Below are 14,793 nucleotides of genomic sequence, written 5' to 3'. Positions count from 1 at the left end.
AGTGATATAGATACTAATACTATTTAATATTATTGATTTATTGTACTGATGTTAAGCATGTGATATAAAATAACTTGATAGCATGTGTACATTTTTATATGATTTTACTATAATTATCTGATTTCAATAGTATTTACTAATGTTTTGATTTGATACTTTATATAATTTATGTACTTATTGGTATTACAGATATGGTGATTACTTTATATATTTAAAACTCATACTTATTTATTGTTTTACTAGCTTTTGTTCTATAGTATTTTTCTATTTATAGATTTTACTACTATATATATATATATATATATATATGAATTTTATTTATTTTTAAGTCTTAAAATTCATAGAATTATGAAAATTTTAAGTTTAAATTGACATCATTATTATGTTAATTTTATTAAATTTTTATAATATTATTATTTATTACTTCATCCGATTCGACCCCAATTCAAATGATCGAACTTCTCATTCTTTTGATTTGTTGTCCTATCGAATATTCACAACCTTGAATGTGAGCATGGTAGATAAACAAACGGGAGCCCGACTAAGCCGAAGCTCACACGGAGTCTGGATCGATTGATCGGCTAAATGTTCTGTCATTTAAGCTATCATCCGTCTCTCCCGTCGAATCACTGCTCTCTCCTCTCTCTCCTTTTCTGCTAGTTCGCCGCGCATGCCTCCCTTATTATGATCTCCTGGCCCCTCGGCACCCAACTCCCGTCCGCGTCCAATCTGCAGTGAACGCCTTTTATTTAAGCCGCCTGCGAAAACCTACTATTTACTCCAAACTCTTCACCCTGACCAGGTCCTTTGGACAGCTCGAAAAATGGTGCCAGCGAGGGCTGGATGGGATATGAAAGGCACTGGTGGGTGACAGTGGCTGCGGGGTAGGAAGAAGGAGGACGATGCTCTACGCTTCCTTCCTTCGTGGCCGCTTCTGGATGCGCGCTCGGATGACTACGAGTTTTGTGCCCTCCGCCACTATTCGCACGCCGTCCATCTTCTCCCGGAATCGTAGAATCCCTTTCTCTTTCGCGGCCGGAGAAACGCCGATGAAGGCTGGGATTTACGTGCCGCCAATCCAGCGGCTTCGGTCGGTTATAGCTTCTGCTAATGAGAGTGTCGTCAGTACCTCACGCTCAGCCGACTATGATTGGCGCGACTCTCTCCGGCAGCTCCCCTCGTCGATTGAAGCAGACAGATTTCCGTACTACCGCCAGCAGAGCTCACATTACGCGAGGTATGCATACGAGGATTACTCGGATGATGAGTCCGATAGGGACGTTGATGTTTCTTCAACTTCAGGCAAGGTTAGATCAGTTTTTGTTAAATTTATATTTTTATTGGAAGCTGGCCAATGTCTTGACAGATGACCGTTTTTCAAGTGAAAATTTTCTTATATTCCATTATGCTCTTATATGTTTAACTCTGATGAAGAAATTCTCACTATGAGTTCCAGTTTGTAGCTGTCAACTCCAAGGTTTAAAATTGCGCAATTGGGTATTGAGGTATTTTTCGTTTGTGAGGCGAGGAGCAAGCCTCAATGTGTTTTGTGACGTAAGCCTCAAAATCTAAAAAATTGTGTAAAGTGAAAATAAAAATTAAAAATGATTTTTATATAATATCTAAATAATATGTTAAAGGATGACATACTAACTTCTATTGAACTATGAAGTAACAAATTTACATACATATAAAATAAAAAATTGCATAAGATATAAAGTGGTAAGTGAAAAATTATGTGAAATATAAATATTACAGGAGCAAAATAAAATAAAATATATGAATTAAATATAATTATAATATAATATCAAGTTTAACTCTAATTTTTTTCTGAGTTCCCTACTCATTTACGTTTAATTCTTAAAGAAAGCTAAAATAATTGACAACTCAGAAATCATCTGTATTATCATTACTAAGTGGATTTTTATTTGAGTCGTTGTCATAACAAATTGTTCTCTCTCCTGGCTCATCTTGTAGGGTGGATACCTCTCAATATATTTCTTCTTCATTTATTTTAGTTAGTCTTCATCTTTCATAAATATTTGTCACAAACATAAATATAAGAGTTATGCTCCAAAAATTTTAGAGGAGATAGTGGTGTCGTGCGACTTTCAAGTAATCCCCTGTGAACGCTACAATTGTAGTGGCTTTGGTGCAGGCGGAGGGCAAGAAAGTTGCAGCGGCTTAGGGGTGCAAGAAGTCATGATTTTTTGAGGCTTTTGTATAGGATTTGAGTAAGTTTTAAATTAAAAAAATACACAAATAGAGTGAGGCGTAAGCTTTATGCCAGCAAGGCAAGGCACGCCTCAAAGCGGGCCTCAGCCAAGATGAGGCGTAAGCCTCATAAAAAAAGTTCAAGACGTAATCCACGAGTCTTTTTGCACCAGAATTGCGCTGAGGCGGGCCAAAATACACAAAAACCTCACATTGAAAACCAATCGGTGAAATTTCAAACTAAACTAATCAAAATTTTCATATTATAAAAAAAACATTTATACAAAGAAAAGTCGATGAAACCCAAATAAAATGACTAAAACCCCTAACTTTTTATTAATCCAACCAAACTGAAAATTGAAATAGAAGAACACAAGTTGACCTTGAGCTCTTTGATATCCCTAACTATCTTGACGGACAAATCCGGCATTGTAGCCTCTAAAACCTTTTTTTTTTCTTTCTCTCTCCTCTTCTCCTCTACATTCCTTTCTCCTACAGTTGGGTGAGTTGAGTGAGATTATGAAAATGGATTTAGATATTTTACATATAAAAACCTCATTTTTGGTCCAGTGCCACAGTGCCACACTTTCCAGTGCCATAGCACTCGCTAGAATATTCTAGATCTTATCAGGTAGAGAACTCAATGCAGCAACGCTCATTACAGTGCTTTGCGCTCCCAAAAGCTCGCCCCCTCCGAACAGAGACTTCAACGCCACAGCGTTGCCACTCGTACTGCCGCTATGCACCCCAAAACTTCTCTCTCAGACAGGAGGGAATAGCCGTTGCCCCTCAAGACCAACACCATAGTGTTCCCATAAGGATTTCTTCCCCTTTAATCCCTGAATTATCTATTCAACTTTAGGCCCCTTTTTATTAGTTTAATATATTTAAAGATGAATACATGATCCTTACCATATTCTGTAGTAGCATGTATTAAAGCCCTTATCTTGCTATATTCATTTTGGATGCTTTGATAACGATTCATTTCTTTCCAAAAGCTTTGTAGTAGATTGGAGTATTCTGTGATGTTTTTTCTCTTGTTTTGTGGACAAAATTTTGATTATGATCTTATAGATTTGGGTTGCATCTTGCTCTCAAAATATTTTTGATTTACTATATTCTAAAATTCCTTTGTTGAATGAACATGTAGGTAGCACTTATTTTAAAAACTATGGATTTCCATGCTTTGGCCAGAACCATGGTGTTTTGTTTATCCCAAGTATTGAATGTGGGATTACCTTACTGAGGTTAGGTGTTTAAGTAAATAGCCCAATTGGTTCATACTTCCTTTTAAGAAGTATAAACCAATTGTGCCAACTTGAGGTAATTCTTTCCTTTAGAACAATATGTTGAATGGATGCTTCATAATTATTGCATTAGATTTGGGTTGCTTGTCTTGATTTCAAATGAACCTAAGACCAATGAAACATGTATTTTCGTGATGCATGGAAAAGAAACATGTTGTAGTAATTGGTTGCAAAAGAGAAAGAAGCATAGATTTACGCTATAATGATGATTGCTACAAATAAGAAAATTAGGTGGAACTAAAAGAGACATTAGGCAATGAATGTTTGCAAATTGTAGGCAATGCAATAATGAACTTTGCGACTAAGGGAAATGCTGAGAAAAATATCATGATAGGAATTGGACAAAATTTATTGTGTATTTCATAACATTTGTATAATATTTATACAATCCTACGAGAGCTTCTAAAAGGAAACATGTAAAATCAGAGAATATATTTACATAATAATTAAAAGAGTCCACGGATTAATGAGTAATAATAGTATTATACTGATTGATGATGTTGCATTAATAATCCCACAAACCACTTTTTTTTTTATTTAAGAAAATGTGGTCCCCGACATTATAATCCCACAAACCACTTGGGTGATATAAGTGAATAAAAATGTGGGGCATTGCTGGGCTTGATTGAACATTGATGGAGGTGGTATTGATGGAGATTGATTTTTCACCGGATACTATAAAATTGTCCAAGCAGGGGACACGAATATGACATTTAAAAGTTTCCAAGAGTGTTGTTGCTTTGTAGGCTTGTTTAGTCTAGAACAAGTTTGTTTGTTTTCTAATTGTGAATTTGAGATGCTAGGAGTTTTCTTTCGTAGTTTAGTTCAGAAATGACCAAATTGTTTCAATTATGCTTCTTAGTCTTTAGAATAGGAGGAAGACATGTTTATATATAATATTTGGGTCCAAGGACCCTTCTAAGATGAAATTAGTCAGAAGATTTTGAATTAAATATGCCTTGCATGAGAACTGTATCTAACAGTAATTGTTCTCTAAATCACATTTTATACATGCTAGTTGTTCTTTTTTTTAATTGATAGTTCCATATGTATGTTTGATGTTAGATTAGTACTACTCTCTTTGTTGTTTATTATTACTCTGCAGTTTATGCAAACAATTCAGAATGGTTTACCTTAAACAAGAGAACTGTGAATCAGAATGAGAAACTAAATCCTTGCTCATTGGAAAAAAAATAATGATTACCCCCCTTGTGGTGTGAAATAAACTGTTACACTACTTATGAGCATTCTATGCATGTGAATTTGTTATCTTTCTTTCTGGAACCGTACATGTTACTAAATTGTTCATAGCTTGATGCTGAAGGTGATGCAAGATGTGTTTAGGGGTCTAATATTTGTGATGTAGGCAAACAGTGCGAATATGAAAATTGCACTAATTAGCAGAATTGGAATTTGTCATTTCAAAGACCATTAGTTAGAACAAGAACATTTCTTCTTTTTATGGAAATTGCAAAAAATTTAAAGCCACAAATCCTACAATTTTATTAGAATCCAGCTAAGATTAGGAAATCAATTGTAGCTAATTTGACTAAAACTAATCACACTTGCAAAATCAAAATCTAATTTATGTATATATAAGAGAGCTAATTTTAGGATATTACCAAACACAAAAAATCGTTGCCTCACGCTGATACAATGAGATGACATCCCCAAAAAGTTGTTAGTCACTCTTGTATCACACTTGAAGGAATCAACATTCAACTAAATATATAAGATTAAGAAGTACAGGAAATTTCATTTCACCAAGTTTATAATACATACCTCTGATATGATATTTATAATTATCACATACTAAAATAAATAAACTAAAATTAAAAATACTAAATAAACCTTGAAAATACTGAAAGTACACTGAAATATTGTTTAGATTATTTATTTGCTTAATGTTTTTGACGAGCATAAACTTATTTGATACCTTTCGAAGGAATCTATGTTGAGCTTTCCCTCATTGTATCTATATGACAATTTTGTGATTATTCTGGCATGGGCATTGTTTTGTTGGTTAAAATTGCATTTGCATGTTAGCTTTATGATGATGAATAATAACTTTTTTTAAGCAATGGTGGCCTCAAATTTGATGGACTCTATTTGGTGGAGTGCCTTTTGTAATACTTATATGAACAACCTATTTTTTGTATTACATGGTAACCATAACTGTTACAAAGTAATAATGAATAGGTTGGAACTTAAAAATGCAAATAAGATAAGGTTACCGGTTTTTCCATGTATATGAAATGTATGCATGTAATAAAGTTGTTATTAGATAATACATTTAATTATATTTGCCAATAACAAAAAACACACTATAGCTCAAATATCCCACAAAGTCATAGCACATAGCACGAAGTATGCCATTTAAAAATAATGTTTAGTGAAAGATCATGAATAGTTTATTAAAAGTCAACAATATAAGAGAAAAATATCATAATCTTAAAAAGATACTATCAATGCATTATAAGGTGAATACAATATTTCTCTAATACATTAAATATGTGAACCAAGGGCTTGTGCAAATTTGCTATTGTCATATTAATTTTAGAATAATATCATAGAAGTTCATGCCATGGTATGATTCAGGTGAAGACTAATGAGTTGTGGGAATATAAAACAATAAGAGCATGAAATTGTTTCACAACTTGGAGTAGACATGACTAAGCATCAATTCTTGACCAGTATGACTTAGTTGATGCCATGCCAACCTTATATGATACATCTTTGATTCACAATTTAATCTTCATAAACCGTCATTCTTTAATATCTGACATCATGCCTTCAAAAGTATAGATTTAATGATAATGACTTGCAAAGAACTAAAAGGTAAATCACAGTTAGAGTTTAAAGTGTAAAGGAAAGTAGATGGATCGATAACAATCCTGTTAGCAATCATAACTAATTGAAACGTAGATATAGTAGTTACTAATTCTTAAAAAAAATGGCAATTTATCTATTTAAGGTATTTCCTAGGCACTTATATCAACACGTTAGAGAGTAAAACAAGACCTTGTAAGAACAGACAAGTTATTTCAATCATAGGAAAAGCTTTGGGAGATTGATGAAGGTTTAGATTACTCTGAAAAAAAGAACATACCGGGAAGATGGCTATATTGTGAGCATGCTATATGGAAAAACACATTTATCATTTTAAGATTGAAAAAAAAAAAGAAAAAATAAAAACATCCAATAAACTCAACTTAAGGGTTGAGATATCCCTAAATAGTGTATTAACAACAATGTATAGCTTTATTAATCATCTAACCATAACAAAAAATAGCTGTAGCCATTTTGTAAGCTCCACCTAACAAATCATTAACCATTGAGCAGTGCAAGCTAAAACCGTACTTGTAAAGGAAGATAAATATTTATTCATTCTACAAATTTTCCATGTAATTGACAAGTCATTTTAGTTAGAGGAAAAGCTTTGGGAGATTAATGAATGTTTAGACAACTCAAAAGAAAAAAAAAAAAAGGAATATAGATACATTATAAGGACACTACATTGAAAAGTGTATTTACCCTTTTCTTGATAAAATAGTGAAATTGATGAAAAACATGCAATGAGCTCAACTTAAAGGATAGAGACATCCCGAATTAATGTATAAAAAATAAGGTATAGCCTTACTCATCTAAAAATAACAAAGATAACTGTGTAGCCTGTTTATAAGCTCTACCTCATAAAATAATCATACAATATTTGAGCATTGTAGGATAAAGCCCTACATGTAAAGGAGGATGAAAAATTGTAATAATACAACTTTTTCATGTCGCTTCTATTAGATCGTATTGCATGTGTCCCGAGCTTAGTAATGAAAACATTTTTATTATGCTATATTTAAACTCCAGCAATGTTTTCTTATCTATAGAAGTCTTTTAAATCAATCAATCAATAAAAAAAAATTTGCATGTGCACCATGAGCTGTAGCGCACACACAAGACACATATTGCATATTATTTAACTTTGCTTTGTCCTGCCATGCAAATAGCACAGTAGGTGAGCTATGCTATATTATGGACTATAGCATGCTCTATTTTTTGGTATTGATATCTGTGCATTTGATGTTTAATAAAGTTGGAACCAAGAAATGTTATTTATGGCTATCATTGTTACAGTGGTAGTATTTGATCAAAATCTAGGATTCTGGTAAAAAACTTGTTGACTAAAAAAAAAGAAAAGAGATAAAAAAATGATCGAACAGAGGTACCTCTTCACACGCCAACCTTGGCCCACTACACACAGTAGCATGCTCAAACGAAGCAACTCTTCGTACCCATAACTCCCACTCGATAGTTCAATCGATAAAAGGGAAGGAGAAAGAAACGAAGAAACTTACACTTCCGCTCTTGATCTTCCTCACATCGCATTTATGTTGCTCGAGCCCTCCGCCTTCACCTCTCTTCCACAAGATCTCGACGCCCAAGGCCTCCAACCCCGACATCCAACTCCCACACGATCGAACCCAACCAAACCACCACCTCCAGTCCGCCTTTCATCTTCCCTTTTCGTCGTTGCTGTTCGGCTTCAGTTCGCAGAGGTTGCGCGCATTGCTTCTTCGGCTCCTTGTTGATGTTCGACTTTTGCTTCGCATGAGGTGTAGGGATTGCCGTTGCTTCTGCGGCTCCGTCGTGGTTGTCCGACTTTGTTGCTTCGCAGGAAGTAGAGATTGCACGTGTTGCTTCTTCCGCCCCTTAGTTGTTGGTCGACTTTGTTTCTTTATAGGAGGTATAGAGATTACACGACTCGTTTCTTTGACCCCTTTGTTACTATTCGACTGTGCTCCTTCTCAGACCCGACTCAAGTGCCCGAGCAGACCCGACTCAAACCCTTTCTCCCTTTCTCTTTTAAACGCATATTATAATATATAATATTATATATACATATATCATGATATATCTATATCATGTTGTTATTATTTATATAATATTATATAACTAATATAATAAAAAAAAGAGAGAAACGACTTTCAAACATGTGTTGAAGACCTGTGTCGTTGACTTTAAGTCCGGCCAGGAATGTTAAATTCGAAGACCCGCGCCATCGATCTTAGATCTAGGCGAATGGTTTTAAAATTTGAAGATCCGCGCCGTTGATTTTTAATTCGTGTATATGTTTTTTTTTTTTTTTAATTTGAAGACCCCTGGCCGTTGTATCTTAGATCTGGCCGGGATGGTTTTAATTTGAATACCCTATGCTGTTGACCTTATGTCTGGGTAGGAAGAAACAATGGCAAGTGCCATCCCGATTTCTCCCTCGGTGGGGAGGAGAACCCGGGAGGCTACCAAAATTTTTTCTAGAAAATACTGAAATTCTCTTTTTTGAAATAATTGGAGAACAATTCAATTTGAATTTTAACTAATCAGTTGATTAAGATAAATAATTAATTGATTAAAATTAATTAATGAAATTTAATTGATTGATTAATTAAAAAAAAATTGAAAGCATTTAAAATTTGATAGTTTTTTTAATAAAAAAAAGGGAATTCCAAAAGCTTTGAAATTTAAATTGATTAATTGTTTAATGAATTTAATAATTAATTGAGAAATTATAAAAATAAAAGAAAATGCAATAAAAATGTGTTTTTTCCACTAATTAACATATACAATTGATATCAAATGCTCTCCAAACCCGTCAAACTATAACACTCACAACAACTCTCAAAACTTCCCACAACACAAACTGAAACTCTCCAACAGAGACAAAACACCCTGCATGCCCTGCAAAGTCTCTCCTGTACGAGCTCCTGCAGCTACCTGTGGGCTTTATCCTCTACAATTGCAAGCCCTGAATGCTGTAACTATTGGTTACAAACAGTTGCTAACAAGCAAATGAAGAATCAGTACTTCATAATAAAATTGAATGAATGCTTGTAAATCTAAGCTATTGCAGGTAGAACAAAATATGAGAAGCGTGTAAAAAATAATATAACAGTACTGAAATAGAGTAACAGACTATTGCAATTAGGAAAAACTACAGACACAAAATAATTGAAAACCAAAGACTAGTGTCAAAACTCCAAAGTATCAAAATCACAAACTCAAACCAACTCAAACAAGTACAAAACAAATCTCCAAACATTGTACAAGCAACTACTATCTAAAAACATAATCAAACTCAAAAAACTTATGGGAAGCCTTGTTAATGAGAACCTAGTTTTAAGAACCACTACCCGTCAACTTTCAATGGAAAGAAGTAAGCCCAACCTTATGGGAGAGTTTTAGGTAAAATTGACCTAACCCCTAACCCCCAATTAAAACACCGGTCACTTCTAATAGAAGCCATAAGTTCGACATCTGAGGGAAATGTTTAGGTAATAACACAACCTTAGACCCCTCACAAGGGCATCCTAGTCTATAGAGCTAAGTCGTAAGACCCATCGTTAGACAACTTCTGGGGAAGCAATAAGACTTATCCAACCAAAATCTTCGGGCTACCTTTAGTGGAGGTCGTAAGTCCCACTAATTGGGCTACTTTCTAATGAAAGCCATAAGTCCCTATCCAATCTAATCACATGGGCAACTCTTATTAAAAAATTAAGGCAAAATCCTCGAGAAAGAATTTCATCTTTAAATAATGCTTTGAAATATAGTTATTATGATACTAAATACTAATTCCTATGTTGAAAGCATGTGAAATTTTTATCGTAGGATCTCCTACCGAAATAATTAAACCCTTTGGGCATCCTAGCCTATAGGGTTAGGTTATAAGATCCACCAACGGGCCACTTCTAAGTGAAGTTGTAAGTCCCATGTGTTAGTTATACTTTTAAAAGTACAACAACCCTAACGCTCATAAAAATAATCAAGCAACTTCTAAGGAAGCTATTGAATCTTCCAACCAATCTTCCAATCAAAATTTAAGGGCATCATGGTCTATAGGATTAGGTTGTAAGACTCGCTAACGGGCAACTTCTAAGTGAAGTCGCAAGACCCACGTTTTAGAAAAATTGTTAAATAATTATCAATTATCCTAAACCTCAAACAATCCAATTCAAACCAATAGGCATATTAGTCTAAATGATTAAGTTGTAAGACCCGCTTTTTCAAGCAATTTTCTAATGGAAATCATAAGATCTACCTAAATAATTAAAATTCTCAGGTAGCCTTGCTATAAAGTTAGGTTGTAAGACCCATCCTTGGGCAACTCATAAATAAAGAAGTAAGCCCCATTCCAAATCAAATGCCTGAGTTACTTTCTACAAAATATGTAAATCCCAACCTAAATTTAAATCCCTGGGCAACTTTCTAAAGAAACCATAAGTCCCGTTCCAATCCAAACTCCTAGGTTACTTCTAAACGAAGTCATAAATCCCAAACTAGACCAATTTCTGGGTATTCTAATAGCTATAAACCCCAAAACACCCAATAAAATTAAAACCCATATCCAACTACTTCAGTTTATTCGGGATCTCTGAGAGGAGGCAACCCATGGCTGCTAATCAGATTCCCTAGAGACTACGGTCAATGATTGTTAGTGTTGGTAGACTGAAATCTACGGTATACCTGGGATGACGGAACGATAGGATCTTGATCGGGTTTTCCTCCATTTTTCCCACTATTGAGACTAAAAATATCTAAAATTTATTCATCCTTAATCGAGAGTTCTCTCTTACATGATAAGAGGGGTAATTAACTATGAGTGCTTGCGCTCATGTGTAGTAAGGACCTCAGATCTTTAAACCCTAACCCTAGCCTCAAGAAAAATCTGGCTGGTTAACTACGATCTGACTTAAGGGAAATGGAATCCTAAAGCTGCAAAGCGGGATTCTTGAATTCGTGCTGTTTATCTTGAGCCAACAAAACTAAGTTGCATCTTTTTTATTTTTAGTTTTGTATGCAATTTGCATTTCATATAAAAAAAAGGAAAGCAGGGGCACAGGCAATACTAAAGGAAATACACATTCTTTCTTGCAGGAAATATATTGACAATTTTTGATCCTGCAGTACTATTGAAGTTTCTTATATAGTTTGAGGAGTTATTTATGCTGTGGTCCATGCGGAAAAGAAATTATTTATTCCGTGAATGAGAACATAATTATAAAACCTGCATTTAGAATTTTTATGGAGGTTCAATCTTTGAATGCTGTGAAGAGATAACAGTATTATGAAGTGCATACTTATCGTTTATGTATGCTTTGTTATTGCCAGTTTTTATTTTATAAGTCTTTCTTTGTTCATTCTTAGCTGATATTCTTCTCTTATGCAATTAAGAGATCCTAAGCACCTTAGTGTTTCAAAGAGTGTGGGTCTGAGGCAGTAGTTAGGTTACCTCCGTTAGTGAATTGGAAGTCATATTTTTGAATTTTAAAAACAAACACCCTTCAGTGCTGGCGTAAGATTGTGCACATCAACCCTCCCTAGATTCTGTAGTGGCTAAAACTTCATTGGTTTTACCCATTTTATGCACTTTAATTCTTATCCAGGTATATGAGGTAAGTTGCGTTACCTGGTGTTTCTCCTTATGCATGTATGATGGCTTCTTTTTGTTATCATTGTACATTTTCTCAGTCTCATGGAAACTAACAAGTAACAATGCTACTTGCTTGTGTTGTATTTGTATATTTTTATTTAAGTTTTCTTCTATTTTCACGCTTTTTTATTGTTTTCCAGGGAACTTCTACTTTAGACAATGTTGATGAGTGGAAATGGAAATTCAGTATGCTTCTCCGTAATGAGTCTGAGCAAGAGTTAGTATCCAGGGAAAGGAAAGACAGGCGTGACTACGAGCATATTGCAGCTGTAGCTGAAAGAATGGGATTGCATAGGTATATTTAGTATTTTATGTGTTTGGTTACAGCCTATTGCAAATGTCAGTCTAATGTAGATATTCTTTGCTTGTAATTTTAAACATGCGTACGTGGTAGTCGTCAGTATGCAAAGGTTGTTGTCTTTAGCAAGCTTCCATTGCCCAATTACCGACCAGATCTCGATGATAAGCGCCCACAAAGGGAGGTATGGTCAACCATCTTTTCTTATTCTGTTAATCACATCCTTGTATATGGTTCATGGAGTTTGGTTTGGCAGAACCTTTTAAACTTTTTTTCATCTTAAATTGGAACAAATGTGGAATGTTCTTTTACCGCTGGTTTTTCCATGAGAACTTTTCTAAGAGCATACATGTGCTTGAAGTTTTGTTGTTTGAATCATTGCTATATTTGATGGTTGATGAACTCCCCACCTTAACTTTTAGAACGTGATGCTTGATTTGTTATGGTTGCTGATGTGAGTATGCATCAGGTGTCAATTCCTATTGGGTTGCAAAGGGAAGTGGAGTCTTTGCTTACAGACTATCTTACTCGAAAGAGAGCTAATCCAGAAAGCTTCCCAAGCAGTAGCTTTTCTAGGTCTAGCAGCGCTGATAGTTTTTCTATGGATGATGGCTTCTTTGAGCAGCAGGATACCCAAACGTCGACCTCAATTGTGATGGAAAAGATGCTAAGGCGGAGGAGCTTACAGCTACGAAACCAGCAAGCTGCTTGGCAGGTTTGAATCTAATCAACTCCACTTATTTTGTTTAATCTGCAATTGTGGTAATTATGCTGGATTTCCTGCTATTTGATGTTTGTCACAGCATGGTCCGTTGAAGTATTGTTTGTGCGAAACATTTGATTTAATGCTTGATACGTGTTTGTTAATTTCTAATTTTTACCTTTGTTTTTATTAGCTTGCATTTGAGTAGCCCTTTTTATTGTCATTTTTCACAAATTGTGAACGGTGATAGTGTATTTTGTGTCTTTACTGAAAGGCAAGTTATATAAGTGAAAAGGTTGGAGTTGCTCCAGTGGTGGATAAAATTAGAGTGTCGTCTTAGATGGTTTGTTCACATAAAATGTCGGCCTTTCGATGACCTGATTAGTAGTGTAGATGTATTAGATTTGATCTTGAATAAAGGGAGAGGAAGATCTAAAAACACTTGGTTTGAAAGTATTATAAATTACATTTTTTATTAAATTTAAATGAGAATTTGACTCTTAACATAACACAATGGAGAAAAAGATTCATGTTGTTGACCCCACGTAGGGTGGGATAAAAGCTTGATGTTGTTGTTGTATTGAAAAGGCAAATTATTAGAATTGGAATTTCCAAATGATGAATCATGATTCCATTCCACGTGCTTTTTGACCAGTTAGGAAGTTGTACTGTTATGTTTAAGTTTGTTTTGAGCCCTGGGAACTTCTAATTATCCTTGAATTGAATGGGCTAGAAATGCAGCTTGCGTATGTTGATCTCCTGAACAGAACCACATTGACTAGCTTATAAAATTTTGAAACACATCAGAAATCTGTTCAGTTGTGAACCGTGCTATACACTTTCATAATTTCATGCGAGGTTACACTGCTTGATCATGCTTATTTGGTAAACCATCTAGTCAAAGAATGCAGAATAAGATTTGCTTCTTGTATTCATAAGCACTACAGCTCACCATATAGTTAATCCTATATGTTTGACATGGAATTTTGACATTGATGGGAAAAGCTGGAATTTTGACATTGGTTCTATTAGTCTAAATTGTAAAATTTTGTGTTCAGGAGGGTATGTTGTATGGAGCGGTGTTGTGTAAGTGCCAGGCATCCTCAAGATGATATGACTGTCTAAGGCTCCAAGCACTAGCGCCACCCTAGGTCCTTGCATGTATGAATTAACACACTAAGTCGGAAATAATTATTCAGATGTTTTCAATTATGTGGAAGATTTTTAACTGTTATGAATTATAATCATCATAATAAATTATCATTGTCATTTTTTTAATGTTAGACTTATCCTTTTTCTCCATTGTGTCCTATTATGAATTATATTCATCATAATAAATTATCATCATCATTTTTTTTAATGTTAGACTTATCATTTTCTCCATCGTGTCCTATTAAGAGTCATATTCTCATTTAAATCTAATAAATAAAGGTCATTTCTAATATTTTCTAACCAAGTTTTTTTAGGTCTACCTCTATCTTTCTTAACATAAGCCAAATCTAGTATATCTACTTTCCTAATTGGGTCATTGGAAGGCCACCATTTTATGTGACTAAACAATCTAAGGTGACTCTCTCTAATCTTATCTTCCATTGAAGCTACTCTAACTTTTTCACGGATATGCTCATTTCATATGAAATTAGCATAAACGTGAAAAATGTTAGAGTAGCACCAGTCATACAAAATTAGCATATACGTGAAAATGTTAGAGTAGATCCAGTGGAAGATAAGGAGCATATATGTGCAAAGTTAGAGTAGTTCCAGTGGAAGAAAATATTAGAGAGAGTCG

The 14,793-nt window shown here is 34.5% G+C and overlaps 1 protein-coding gene across 1 annotated transcript in view; it reads left to right on the top strand.

Moving 5' to 3' along the window:
* Positions 1–551: 551 nt before the first annotated feature.
* LOC110109857 (DExH-box ATP-dependent RNA helicase DExH3) overlaps positions 552–14,793 on the top strand; it is a 67,896-nt gene continuing 53,654 nt past the window's right edge. The window contains exons 1-4 of the mRNA XM_020841067.2: positions 552–1,307; positions 12,144–12,298; positions 12,398–12,485; positions 12,771–13,016. Coding sequence (XP_020696726.1) covers positions 903–1,307; positions 12,144–12,298; positions 12,398–12,485; positions 12,771–13,016 — 894 coding nt within the window. The 5' untranslated portion in view covers positions 552–902. The remainder of the gene's footprint in view (positions 1,308–12,143; positions 12,299–12,397; positions 12,486–12,770; positions 13,017–14,793) is intronic.

The sequence above is a fragment of the Dendrobium catenatum genome, unplaced genomic scaffold (assembly GCF_001605985.2).
Source record: "Dendrobium catenatum unplaced genomic scaffold, ASM160598v2 fragScaff_scaffold_315, whole genome shotgun sequence".
In the NCBI taxonomy this organism is placed as follows: Eukaryota; Viridiplantae; Streptophyta; class Magnoliopsida; order Asparagales; family Orchidaceae; genus Dendrobium; species Dendrobium catenatum.
The sequence above is the reverse complement of the archived record's forward strand: the minus strand, read 5'-3'. Positions and strand labels throughout refer to the sequence as shown.